At 47.0% G+C, this 13769-nt stretch overlaps 1 protein-coding gene across 4 annotated transcripts in view; it reads right to left on the bottom strand.

Moving 5' to 3' along the window:
• Nucleotides 1-1197: 1197 nt before the first annotated feature.
• Ildr2 (immunoglobulin like domain containing receptor 2) overlaps nt 1198-13769 on the bottom strand; it is a 58277-nt gene continuing 45705 nt past the window's right edge. For all 4 annotated transcript variants that reach the window (XM_075988502.1, XM_075988505.1, XM_075988503.1 and 1 more), the window contains 4 exons: nt 11430-11543; nt 7036-7249; nt 5479-6154; nt 1198-4145 (listed from right to left, as the gene is read on the bottom strand). In XM_075988502.1, the coding sequence (XP_075844617.1) occupies nt 4110-4145; nt 5479-6154; nt 7036-7249; nt 11430-11543 (1040 nt within the window). In that variant the 3' untranslated portion in view covers nt 1198-4109. The remainder of the gene's footprint in view (nt 4146-5478; nt 6155-7035; nt 7250-11429; nt 11544-13769) is intronic.

The following is a 13769-nucleotide window of genomic DNA, read 5'->3' as shown; positions in this document are numbered from 1 at the left end:
TTGTACAGTGCTGGGTATTGAATCCAGGGCTTTGCGCATCCTAAGCAAGTACTCCCAACTGAGTCACATTCCCAGCCCTGCAGACAAATAATTACCAAGTAGTCTTTAAATGCTTTACATCTTTTTTATGTGTGTATTTTGCCTGCATGTGTCTGTGCACAGTTGTGTGCAGTTCCTGCAGAGGCCAGAAGAGGGTATTGGATCCCCTAGAACCACCATGGGCTGGGAAGTGAATGTGGACCCTCTAGAAGAGTAGCCAGTACTCTTAACTACAGAGCCACCCCTTCAGCCTCCTTTTTAAGAATGCATTTATTTGTATGTTGTAAGTATTTTGCCTACATGTAAGTGCACCATGTGAGTATAGTGCTCCCGGATGTTGCTCTTAGTGCTCTTAGATCACTGAGGCCCCTGGAGTTGGGGCTACAGAAAATTATGAGCCACCACGAGGGTGCTGGGAACCAAACTCAGGTCCTCTGCTAATTCAAGTAATTCTTATAGCCAGGCAGATTTGGGAAACACAGACCCGATAGCAAAGGTCTGAAGACTGGAATCTAAAGATCAGATGGGTTTGTGTCGTCGTTTGGGAGAATGAGTTTATCTGTCTATTTAAAGAGGGGTGGGGAGTGGATGAACTATAACAGCATCGGTCGCTTCGTTCCTCTTGAAGACTGCTTAAGCTCTAGCCAGATTGCTATAGGTAGTGCCAGCCCCCGCTCACCCTGGTGTGTCCAGCCCGACACCAAGTGCAGAGTGGGGATCATAAGAAGCGAGGAGAGACACCCAGACTGTGTGAGACTTCTTGCTTTTGCACAAATCCTGCACCCCAACCTAGAGATACAAATACTCAGAGGACCAGATGCTGAGCTCCCCCTGGGCTTGCTTGGGTGGAAGAACTGATTACCATCCTCAGTCTCCTAATGAGTCTCTACACAGCCCAGAGAAGAACTCTGAGCACCACGGGACACCTCCCGCCACCTGCTTCCACACTTCCTCCTCCAGCCTGTCCCTGACTCAGCTGTGACTCAGAGACAAAGACAGGAGCTCCAGCACCAGCCCTCCAGGTGCCCTGCCACTCAGCCCTCTCCCCTTTTCCTTTATCTCTTTACAGCTCAGTTTTACAGCCTGGCTTTGCAGATCACTGAGCATGTCCCCCCCAAAGTCCCCCCAAAAAATGGGATGGATGGACAAACACAACACTTAAATATCAAAATATTTTCATTTAAGTTTAAAAAATTTAAATCTCTGGGTTTATTATAATTTATCCATAGCACTATTTCCGATCATATGCATAAAATATCCTTATCCTTTCTTGGGCATATCTGAGCATCCTTATTAAATTGTAGGGACTCAAGTGGATGGAGATCACATCTTATACCAGACTTACCTTATGCCCTAGACAAACAGGAAAGGAACTAATACGTAGAGGCACTTCCTATGCAGGACACACTATGTGGAGAAGAAACAAAAGGCCGTATAAAGAAAAGTCAAGGGCACGGAGGACAGCCAGCTTTGCCTTGTCTGCTCAGCGTTATCTCCTATCCACATACCCGGAAACAACTGCTTTCCCCCACTACTGAAGGTCTGGAAGCCCAAATGATTTATGCAGCCCTACAAAGAGCAATCTGTTGCCCCCCTTCCCCCAGTTATTTCAAAAATCCTGTTATCATCTTTACATTGATTTTTTTTTTAAATTGCCGGCCTATAGTCTTGTTGCCTTGGAACGTTATATTTCCAATTTTAACAGTTTTTACTATTGCTCCCCTCAGCTCTCACCTAGCTCATACATGCCCCTGGCTTTCCAAAGCAATATATTTGGTCTCTGAAGCCTGTGCTATGGGGCTCTTTGGTGCTCAGCAACCTGACACAGTGCTCAGTATAGCAATAGCTACTGCAGCTAGCCAATATTCTTCAAAAGTGCCTGAGCAGGTTGAACTCAAAAGCTGGTGATTAGGAAATGATGTTTTTGTTGGATTTAGAGCCCAAACAGACAGACCAGATCTAGGCTTTCTGAGGCCAGGGGCATTATCAAGCCTAAAACTCAGCACCAGGGTTATGGCTTTTGTCTTCCAGCCCTTGGAAGTGCCAGCACTGGGCTGAAGTATCTTCCTGTTCCACCTAGCTCAGGCCAAAGTAACCATGACTTCCTTTGGCAGGCCAATACTCCTCCAGGCAGTGATATTAGCTTATCCCTCCAACCCTCACCCATCACATACATGGGACCTTTTTTTTTTTTTTTTTTGGAAATGTCATGAGAAACAATGGATACTAGAAGAACAGACTCTGGAATTCCCGTCAGGTGGTCCTGGAAAAGTCTTGAGGAAATTCTGACCAACCTTCTTCAGAGGCTATACACAGATTAGGAAGTAGAGAATAGACGACCACTGGGTTGTGGGATAGCAAGTATCATCTTCCTCCAGTCATGTCACCCAATCACGTGACTCACCACAAACATGCAAACTGCAAAGTCTGTCAAACAAAGTGAAGGCTGTAGGACACCTAAGATTGGGTGAGTAACCGATTCAGGGCCAAGCATTCTGACAGGAGAGAGGTTAAAGGAACACACAGGAGTACCAAACTTCTTTTTTCAACTGGGAACCCCCAGTTTGGGCTTGGCTCAGCTAGGCAGTTCTTTTGTTGGTCGTGACTAGATGCTCTTCTGTGTCTGCTGAGTTGATAATTACTGTCACACACAACAACAACAACGGCCACGCTCTTCTCTCACCACGTAGGGCAGATGGTTCAGGTACATTTGCTCGGGTCCATGAGCAGCGAGAGAGGACAAACTCCATGCACAGGAACTCGAAAAGGGAAGCGTTTGCGGCTACTTTGGCAGTTTACACATGTTACAAAGTCCAGAGCCTTCTCAGTTTGGAAGTTAGGCAAAACCAATCACTTTTTGCAAGGGTAGGAAGAGGAAATGCTTCTTGCTGAGAAAGCGGTGTCTCCCTTGCCAAAGCATCTACAGTGGCAGGCCAGTGAGGGCAAAAGATGTAGACACCACATCCCTGGTGCCCTGCAGTGGCAGGATCAGGGTGGCAGAAATCATCTGTAAATGAAGTGCAAATCCAATAAAACAAAAAAAAAAACAACAAAAAACCAGAGTGTGTTTGTGGGGAAAGCAGCCCACATTCAAGATATAATGAGACTATACGTTATTTTCCTCTTAAATCCTTTCCCATTTTTCAGCTTGTATCATCGCTTTCTCTTTTTCTCCTTCTCTTTCACGTGTGTATTTTAAACATCTGTCAAAGGCACCCGATGACAAGCTATTCACACTGCAGAGCGGAGTGGAACACCCTCAGACACACCAGCCTCTGAAAAATGCTGGAGAGGGGAGAAGAGGAGAGGGAGAGAGACCTTAGGAGTTCAAGGCTTGGGTGCCGCTGTGTACAACAGAAAGATGAAAAGCAGCTTACGTCGCCTGAATGGAAAAAGAAAGACCATTTAGACAGCGTTGCAAAATGCTATCCTGTTTGTCCTGGCCACTTAAGAATTGTGAGTCAGAGCAGCAAATTGGAGTCATTTCTGTGATTGCCCAGGAGGTCACGGCCACTAAGCTCACCAAAGGCCTTCTGATTTTAGCATAACAAGACTCATTGACCAGTGACTGAAAGTGATGGGGATAAAAGGTACATTTTACCTTGAGGTTATCTCTCTTGTGAGCAGAAGGTCTTCTAACGGTAGCAATAAAACTTTCTGCCTCTAAGCACAGAACAGCACTTGTAGAAAAACATTCCATAAGCATAGCAGTGTTTAGAGGTCATGGGTCCAAAGCTACCTGTTTCAGAACTGGGCATAGAGTCTTGATGCTGCTAAGGAAGCGGGAGGGGGGGGGGTAAATTGGGGCAAGATAAACTCTGGATTATTATGTGGTATGTTCTCACACATCATTGTTTTCTTGGTGAGTTTCTCAAGCTAGATGGGCACTAGGATTTGAAATCAGCCCCCTTAAAGGATGCCTCCTATCCCTTCCTAAAGCAGAGATCAGCACATCTTCCAGGGTGGTTGTTGGTTAGAGAAGGTCCTAGGCTTGCTGGCTCTCAGATCTGTGCCTTGCCCCAGCAGTCTGCATCTGATTTCTAGGGATCCGGAGATGCATCTTGAGACCGTCAGACCACAAGGGACATTCTGGTTGGAAAGTCACTCTAGAGAAAAGCAGAAAGAGTCCCACATTAAACCCCAGACCCACAGAGCAGCAGACACAACTGACTGCTAACTGGGAGAGTTGAGAACCTGCACAAAGCCAGGCACGCCTTGATTCAGGACTTTGTTAGATGTGTGATGATTATTCCAAAGCCCAGAAAATAAAGTCAGTATACATCGGATGGAGCTCAGTTCCATGGCCAAAGGATAAGTTTCCATTGCCTGCAGAGTAATGACGGTTGGAACGCTATGACACTAAGTGTGGGTGGTGTGCCATTAACCTGAGTCACCTCAAAGTTTCCTCCTCGCTCACGGTACCTTGGTCATGGCATTTCTCTAGTTCAAGGACAACAAAAGATACTCAGTTGTGTAGGGGAAGTTAATAATAAAGCCAAACACCTTTTTCCTGTCCATGGTCTTTTTCTCCATATTGCATGCTCAAAAAAACAAAACCAAAACAACAACAACAACAAAAACAAAAACAAAACAATCCACTCAGCCCTGAGGTGTATGCAGCTCAGGGGTAGAGTGAGTGCTTGTCTGGCATGGGCAAGGCCCTACGTTTGCGCCCCACCAAAAAGGAAAAAGTTGAGAAGGTAGACAGGCAGCCCAGCTTAGAATGGGGAAAAGAAAATGCCGAGTGGGCAGGCTACCTGATAAACAGAAATTCTCGGCATGGAGAGTGATATCCAAAGCACACCGTATATGTGTGTGGGAGTGGTGTTGGGGAGGTAGGGAACAGAAGTACTTTGGTGCCGCTCTGTAGACATGTGACTGTTCCCCAACTTTTCTGAAGTGCACAGCTCACTTTCAGGGGCTGAAGGAAGGGCAGAGTGCTCTTTCATTCAAAGAAGCAGTAAAGTCTATATAAGTCCATTTATAGGAGAATTGAGCGGAGGCAAAGGCTTCCTTCACACATGCAAGGTGCTGTACCCGGCATATACTCAGTCATAATCAGGAGGAAGGAAGTTGTCCTTGGTTGGTGTCTCTGGGATGTGTGCTCTTTGAGAGAGAAGAATGTCCACATAAGCATGCATAGAATATTTTACATGCAGACCACGAAAACCCAGGTAAAGGCCAGCGGAGACGATTTTGAAAGCCTTTCTTACAATAACCTACATATTATCTACTTTAATATATATATAGTGTTGTTTAATATATATATATGTTTTGTTGCTGTTGTTGTCTCTTGAGAGTCACACCCTTACTTCCTCCACCTGACCCTGAAAAGAGTGAAGTAGATGACTTGGTGACCCTAACCCCTTATTTCCCGCCAGGGCATCTGCATCCCCACAACCCCCACCCAGTTCTGGAGGATTCAGAGTTCACCCTCACCGTTTTCTTGGCGGGCTCCTTTTTCCTCCTCTTTTCCGAATTGCTGTGGAAGGGCAGGTCGCGGCTACGGTAGGACGGGGCCCGGGTCAGCTCCAACTCGCTGTAGGGAGGCAGCGTGTCATCGTCCGCAGCATCGTCCTCGTCTTCGCCCTCGCTGGCCCCGGGCTTGTAAGTGGCCGGAGGAGACCAGGCGTAGTAGGAGGCGCTGCGCGGGCCGAGTTGCGCACCCAGCTTGGACGGCGTCTCCAGGCTGCCACCGCGGCTGGTGCTCTCGGATCGCCCTTGGCGCTCCAGCACGCTGCTCAGGTACGAATGGTCGTACTTGGGCGCGGTTCCCGGGGTCCGGCTCACCAGGCGCGGCAGAGGAGCATCCTCGGGTGGCCGGCGACGCGCGGGGCTGTAAGGCCAGCCACGCTCCCCATCTCCCGGAGGCTCGCGACTGCGCCTGCGCCCATAGTACTCATCCAGCGAGCCGTCCTGGTAGAAGGGGCCATGGGCCCGCGACTCGGAGCGTTCGAAGCGGCTCCCGGTCCTAGCTTCGTGGCTGTTACCGTTGGTGCGTCGCGACCGCTGGCCGTAGGAGTCTGCGAAGGCCGCCAGTTCGTCCATCGACACCGCAGGCACGCCCGTGGCAAAGTTCTTCCGCGACAGCATCTCGGATTTGGAGCGCGGCTGGCTGCAGGCAGATGGTCACTGGTTACTGCATCTGCGAGGGAAACCTTGCAGGATACCCCCGTGTTCCAGAGGCCCAGCCTCTGCCCTCCACCCAGGAGGATGAGTCACCTCGGCACCTTGCATGCTGTATGTCCAGCAAGGGCAACCCTAGCTCTTTCATACGTTTGTATGACAGACCAGGATGGAGTTGCGTATCTGAAAATACCTTGCAATCTGGGTAGTGCTGAAACAGATCACCTTCTGATCTTGATGAGACCCTTGGGTGACAGCCACACACTCTGCCCACCCTCACAGCCACAGCAACTCTGGTCCCTGGAGACTGGAATATTTGATGACATAGAGAGGACTGTCTCTCCCTCAGAGCCAAGGACCAAGTTACCTATTAAGTCAGGAGGCCAAAGAGACCTCTGTAATGGTAAAAGAAAGGTGGGGGCCTACTGTCCTTGAAGGGCAGAGAATGGGTGAAGGTGCCAGTCAGGGATGAAGGTGTCTCCCAAACTGTTAAATTGCTTATCACCCTGGCAAATTTCTTAGCGTCTGGAACTTTCTGTTGTCTTGCCTTTAAAAACGAACAATAACAGTAGCTGACTTTTAGAAGTAAAAGGATTAATTACAAGGATGCCAATGTGATGTCTGACAAGTGACCCGGACAATGGAGATGACAGCTGGTTATAGGACAAAACATGAGGAAAGCAATGTCCGGGTTCATTAAGGGGCCTAAGACACACATTTCAAAAAGTCTTAAACGAGCACTTCTCACACACGATCTCACTGGGGTTGTATTATCTGTAAGAAAGAGCTATCCCACAGCCCATAGAAAGAGACGTGCTAGAAGAATCTAGACTAGACACATGGTGGCCCCTGCCCACCGACAGCCATCACCTGTGCCTGAAGCTGTCTCGGTCCTCTTTGTTATACTCCAGGGCTGGCCCCCGATTGGTGCCACTGTTGCCTCCCATGATACCAGGCCAATAGTCAGGGTTGCTCTCCAAGTCCCCAGACAGAGGGAACGGCTTGCTCCGCATCTGGTGGTAGGACTGGCGGAAGTTGTTGTCCTCGTCATGCAGGGAGCTGAGTTCTGAGATGGTGTTGTTATCTGCAGGGACACAGAAGCAGGCATCACAGAGTTTTCTACACATTAGGAAAGGAATGCCGTGAAGGGCTGAGGTGGAATACCCCGGAAACTCCTGCCCGAGGGCCTTGGACCTGGCCAGTGTGTGCTGCAGTCTGCAATGGTGGGACTCGTGTTCCTAGCTCAGCTGGACTTGGCTCCAGCTCAACCCCAACTTGTTTACAGAGGGGGAGCCCATCCTACATGATGTTCTTGGAATAGGAAGACAATGGCCTTTGTTCCACCTAAGGCCGGCTTCCCAGAACTCAGGCTGCCTGCAGCTGGCCTCCTACGACACCACCCTTGTTCAAATGTTTTTCTCCGTCCTATATAATTTCTGTGATGAACTTTGAGGATCCCAGCCATGTTGGGCCAAAAGAGACAAAGAGGGGGAAAAAAGCCATCATTCATAGCATCTTCCCTACTGCTGGCCCAGTCCCGAGAAAGGGGCTTAGTATGGCCACCATTCTGCCCTCCTCCCACCATTCTGCTCCCCAAAGAGCACAGTGTCAAGGTCAAGAGTGTGTATACACCTGGCTTCAGTACACTTACCTTTATGACCAGGCTCATGTAGGAACCTGTAATATCCCGCCCAAGTAGCACCAGATCTACTTCTAAGGTCTCTTCCCCTTCCTACCAAAGTACTCCAGGTTTATGTGGTCACGAGTGGCCAGGCTAAAAGTTTGGGGATAAGGAGAATGAATTTCGCCTTTATGTCCACTGGCCTGGAGTTTGAACTCTGGCTCCAGCCTAAAAAGCTACCAAGGTGCCTACTCACGGCTTTCTTGTTTTCTAATTAGATTTGTGCATGGGGCATTTAGGAACTAGGACCAGAATTATGATCTAGGCTGGAAAAAAAACCCTGGAAAATTTGATTATTTCTAGAACTTAGAAATGTACTGAATTTCACTTTCCTTAAAAAACAAATCCAGTGAACCTATTTGCAATGTAACTGGATCTACTTGTTTTTTAAACCTTTTCATTGAGATTCAAAAATATTATTAAAAACAACATTTACTAGTTTAAAGTCCTTGCTGCTGAGAGAAAGGTAAGCCAAGATTAGATGTGGGAAGGCAGAAATGTGTACCTCAGGTTTCCTTTGCAGCCCCAGTGATACTGGGAGGAGCAGAGGAACTTTGGACAACAGCAGGACCTCCTAGGCTTGTCTTACCAAGAACACACAGGAATGGAAAGTTACTCATGCGATCATTTGGTTTTTGAGTTATAATGAAAATTTAAACTTATCTACCTCTTAAAGAGATAGACTGTCAATTTAATTGTGAGTGTGTGTGTGTGTGTGTGTGTGTGTGTGTGTCTGGTGTTTGCCTGTGTGTATGCATCTGGAAGTCAGAAGACTTTTGTGTTCACCTAATCTCACACTAAATCTGGAGCTAGGCTGGTGGCCAGCAATGATCTTCTTGTCTCTGCCTCCTTACAGAGCTGGGGTTACTGGAACTGCAACCATGCCCAGATTTTGACATAGATGTCTGGATCCCAACTGAGGTCCTCATGCCCGCACAGCAAGCACTCCTACCCTCTGAGCCATCTCTCCAACCCTGATGCCCGTTTTAAAAGAAAACATCTCATAGACTATTGATTAAAATCTAGAACATTCCCTCATAATTCCCATGAATTCCAATTTCCTAGTAAGCATACCAAAAAACAAACCCCAACTTTAAAACACACTCCACCAATGCAAAAACAATATTGTTGTTGGATCAGAACTGTCTCTAAATTTCAGGGAATATTCGACATTTTCATGCCCTCAGACCGTACTGTCACCTTTTGACCGCTCACAGTAACAAGCTGTTCAGGTTATCTACCACATGAAAATCTCTGCCAAGGCGAATACGAACATTGATGTACCCTTTGACAGACATCTAATAATGTCATTTTAGGACAGGGGCACACAAACATTTTCTGTAAAGACCGCGCAGGAAATTGTAGGCTTTATGAGCCATACTGGTTATAATCATTCAGTCTAACCATTCAATAAGAAGTTATAGAAGATACATAAGTGAATGAGCTTGGCTGTGTTTCAATAAAACCTTTTAAAAATCAGAAGTAGAAAGGCCTGTGTCCAGGAGATACTGTTTACGGTCTCCAGATATAGATGTTCCCAGAATGTAAACATTGAGGAGTAGCTACCATAAAGGCAACACAAAGGAGAATCCCAGCAGCCTACAGAATCATGAACCTGGACCTCAAGCCCCCAATTCTTACAGAATCTGTGAAACCAAGGTATCTATTTTTTTAATGAGATTTTCCAGACTGACCATGCCATGATCTGCTCTGGGGCTTTCTTGCTCTTCAGGATGGAACTGACTTCTAGAGTGAACTCTAGTACTGGGCCATTCCACACCGATGTTGCCCTGCTAACCTGGAGGTGCTGGGTGATCTGGGTTCTAGTCCTGGCGGTGGTTATTTTCCCTTCCTCGATTATTTCTTCCTCTATGAAGGATGTGGAGTCAGTAATGACCTAAGGTCTCAACAATCAGCCACCATATTCTCAACATGTGTTATGGCTAGGAGGCCAATCTCAGCTTAGCTCAAAAGGTTTTGTATATAAGTCACAAGGTTGGGAACCACCTAAGTTCTTCTAATTCCGTTACTACACTCCAAGCCCTCTGATACCTCATTTGAACACTGCACAGGTTGACACCAACCAGCTCTGGATCCCTTTCAACTCTGAGATTCCATTACGTTGACACCACCCAGTTTTTGAAGACCATTTGGATCCAGGTAGTCAAGTCCAGAAACATCACACACACTCAAGCCCATTTTTTGCTTTTAATCATAGTTATTAGCTTTTCCTCTAAGCCATGATATTGGTGGATTGCTTGCCCCAGCTTCTCCTTGATCTAGGATCTCTGTCTCCTTACAGAGACCCAAAACAATGCTGTTACAACGAGCTTGTCAAGTGCACTGACATCTGCATTCCTGACATTCCAATCTGGAGATGGTCTTTTTATAGTCAGTTTGGTGGGAGGATGCAGCAATGGCTGCAACACAGACAGGATGAATTTAGAATTGTAAACTGGGTGGAATATGTTGTCCTTAATCTGAATAAGGTTCCTCTAGTCTGGGACTGTTTTCCCAACAGCTCCATCAAGTCTGTTGCTGATTCCAAGAAGAAGAGGGTTCAAAGAAAGTGCCTAGTGACCTCACTGCCAGGCTTACCAGCATCCTCTTGATAATTAGCCCATCCGAGTCAGACCTGCCTTGCGCGGCCTCCCATGATAGACGGTAATTTGGAGCCCACTCTAAAGAATCAGCAGTGTCAGCTGCCGTCTCCAGGGCTATGGGTAAGTTAAGGGCTGGGGCCCTGCCACCAACAGACTTAGTAATTAAAACGTTCTTTGACAAGAGGCACGGCTTCTTTGCTCACCCCACAATCTCTGTGGTTGGGCATCTCAGAGGACCGCCAGCTTCTTTCTCCTAGATTCATTTACCAGAGTTCTTTCATTTTCATTGCAGCCTCCATGTGGCAAGTCAGCATGTGGTTTTGCTATACGGGGGCCCCTCACGCTGGGGACAGCTCACCCTGAATAGTCACATCTTTGGTGTGTCTGCTCAGATGCGTGTGTGAGCTTGTTCATCTATGTAAATGCAAGAGGTTGTCATAGTAGCTGCCTCGATCTGCTCCATCTTAGTTTTTGAGAAAGGGTCTTTTAGTTCACTGACTGGCTAGAATGGGTGCCCATTGAGCTCCAGGGATGGGCTTGTCTCGGTCAGCTCAGGGCTGGGGCTGTAGATGTGATGTTAGCCCAGCTTTTACATGGGTGATGGGGATCTGAGCATGGGTGCTCACACTTGCTCAAGCAATGACTTTACTGACTGAGCCATCCCTTATCTTAAGCGACTATTTTGAGTATTACTTAAAGGGGGTTGTCAGAGGACTGTTCTAATGAAACATTTTAAACCCAGGATCACAAAACCACAGCAATCAACACGGACCGCCCCACTGGCAGACACAACATGAACCGCACGTGATCGTCCCATCCTTCCCGCTAGCAGTCCTATTCCCTTCCGCGTACTCAGGTACTTTCTGTGGTGGTGTCACGAATGGGCTGGCTCAGAGCTTCAAATATGGTGACCCCCATATCCTCTTTAGTTACCAAATCCTGAATGAAGCACAGGTCACATAAAATTAACAGATGCTCACATCTGCCTCTCATCCTTCTGGCCGGATCAAACTGAGCCAGCTCCTTCTCGACATAGTACAGGACCTTCATGGAGTCTCTCTCTTTGTCAGCTTGGATCCGGTAACCTTTTCGAACTGTTGAGGAAAAAGCACAAGAGAGTGAGCTAAAAACAGGGCAGCAAGAAAGGGATGGCTCCATTCATTCTGCCAAGCAGAAAACATGGTTCCCAGTTAGAACAACTCTTTCGGACTCACCCAGAAATAATAACACTATAGTTTATACGCAGGAGGCACAAGTGAGATCCTCTACCAGAGGACTGGAACAAAGAACCTGGAGGCCAAAAACCAAACCCCACTGCAGCTCACTTTCGGCCATTTGTTATCCTTCCCTTCCTGCTGTCTGACCTTCCACAGCTATCCTGAAGGCTTGCCTCTGCAAAGCGTTTGAGATGCACTGGAGGAATAAGCTCAAACGAAAAAGAAAGGAGATAAAGACCCCTTTCCAAGCCCAGGGCACATGTCACTCTCCAGCATGAGGTTCCCACTGTCACTTGGTAGAAGTGCACAGAACTTTAAGACAGCTCCCCAAGCGGCACAGACCTTCACAAAGGCAAACCAAAAGCCTCTAGTTGCCTGGGAGATGGGAAAAAAATTCCTTAAGCTGGATGGTGCGTGCCTGAGAGCTAATATTAGATTCTAGACGACATACACAGGAGCACAAAACAAGCCGCACAACACATGAATCTCTAATCACACTTCCATTTTATTTCCTCAGCCTTTTCCTTTTAGGAAAAGAAAACGCCATCTTTTACATGTGACGAATTTAATTCGACCCGCTGCTTTGTGGCTCGAGACAGGTGTTATTTTGCAGGGCTTAATGAAAAAACAAAACTAAAGCAGGGGAAATAACACCATCTTCTCCATCTCCATCCCTCACATTGTCAGAGACCACGGCTGTTCATGTCCCGGATCCCTAAAGTCTAGCCCAACACCAGCCCAAAGGGTGATCAGACAACGACAGACATAATGGACAGATGGGGGAGGGGCGCGGATGAAGATGAGAAAGGGGCAACCAGACAATCCGTACTGGACACTGAGAACGTGCCAGGTTCTCTGCTGAATGGTTACAAGTGTGCTTGTTCCTTGCAGCCATGCAAGTGAGGACTGCCGCCAGCCACATTTCGTGGTCGAAAAACCTTGACGAGGGAGGATTTTAGAACATGACCAGAAATATTTGGCTTGGCAGCGCCAGGCATGAAATCATGTGGTCTCGTTGACTGAAGCTTAGCTGGATTAGGGCATCATACCTCCCCTAAAGTATGGAAGGAGATGCAGGGTTTGTTTTTTGTTTATCAGTTGTTTTTTAAAGAGACAGATGAAGAAGACAAGAGAGTAAAGCCCCAAGTGGGCAGCGGTCTTGGGTATTCCAGAGATCATGTGGCCTGAAGCATGGCCCTGTCTTCTAGCCAGCAGGGGTGGAAAACGGTAGCGAACAATCCCACTCCAACATTCCCTGTTCCCACAGTGGTGCACATCACAAAAATAAGGAAACCACAGAAATGTATATACTTTCAATAAAAGTGGTGTTTTATGTCTCTGGATGCATGACTTTATGGACAAAGCTCGCCTCCCGGCTATTTACATGGAAGATCAAAATCTAAAATTCTACAGGCTCTAATCACGGCCTGGGCATTGAAGAAGAAAGCCACCCACACACCCATTTGCAGGTGCACACATTTTCTGTGTGAGAAAACACTAGGCAGGCCATGTCCATCTCAAATTGTCAAATGACTTAGAAAAAAAAATGAATAAGTCCCCAGCACATACTTTTCAGTGGCACCTTCTCCCAGAGTTGAGGTCCATCCATAAACCCTCTGCAGAAGGAATTTTTAGCAGAAATGATTTTATTTATCAAGCTACACATTCTTCCATTTCTGCAGAGGCGTTCACAGAGTGGTACAGACTGTTCAATTAAAATGCAATTATCCCACAGAACTGCTATGTCTGTACCAAGGCAGTTATGTCTGATGGATGAGGTGAAGAGCTACAAATCAGGAGTCTGGGCATCTTACAGGCATGCTGGTACTGGTTTCCCGAGGGACCTTCGGGGGGTGAAGACCCATCAGGACTCAGTTTCCATGCAATGACTTCAAGAGAAGACAACTAAAAACTAATTAGTGGAGCACTTGAATGTTCCACAATGAACTAGGGTATCTTAAATGCCACCTCACCAAAAGAGCTTCCTTTGGTTCTTCTAATTCTGTCTCTTTCTGTTCCAATCTTTTCCCTAACTTAAAAATCATTTGATTTGAATTTGTATTATAGGCCTTAATATATTCTAGTTCATTCCAAGTTCTTTAT

Source organism: Microtus pennsylvanicus, chromosome 10 (genome assembly GCF_037038515.1).
Source record: "Microtus pennsylvanicus isolate mMicPen1 chromosome 10, mMicPen1.hap1, whole genome shotgun sequence".
Taxonomy (NCBI): Eukaryota; Metazoa; Chordata; class Mammalia; order Rodentia; family Cricetidae; genus Microtus; species Microtus pennsylvanicus.
Note: the sequence above shows the minus strand (reverse complement) of the source record. Positions and strands in the feature narration are given on the sequence as shown.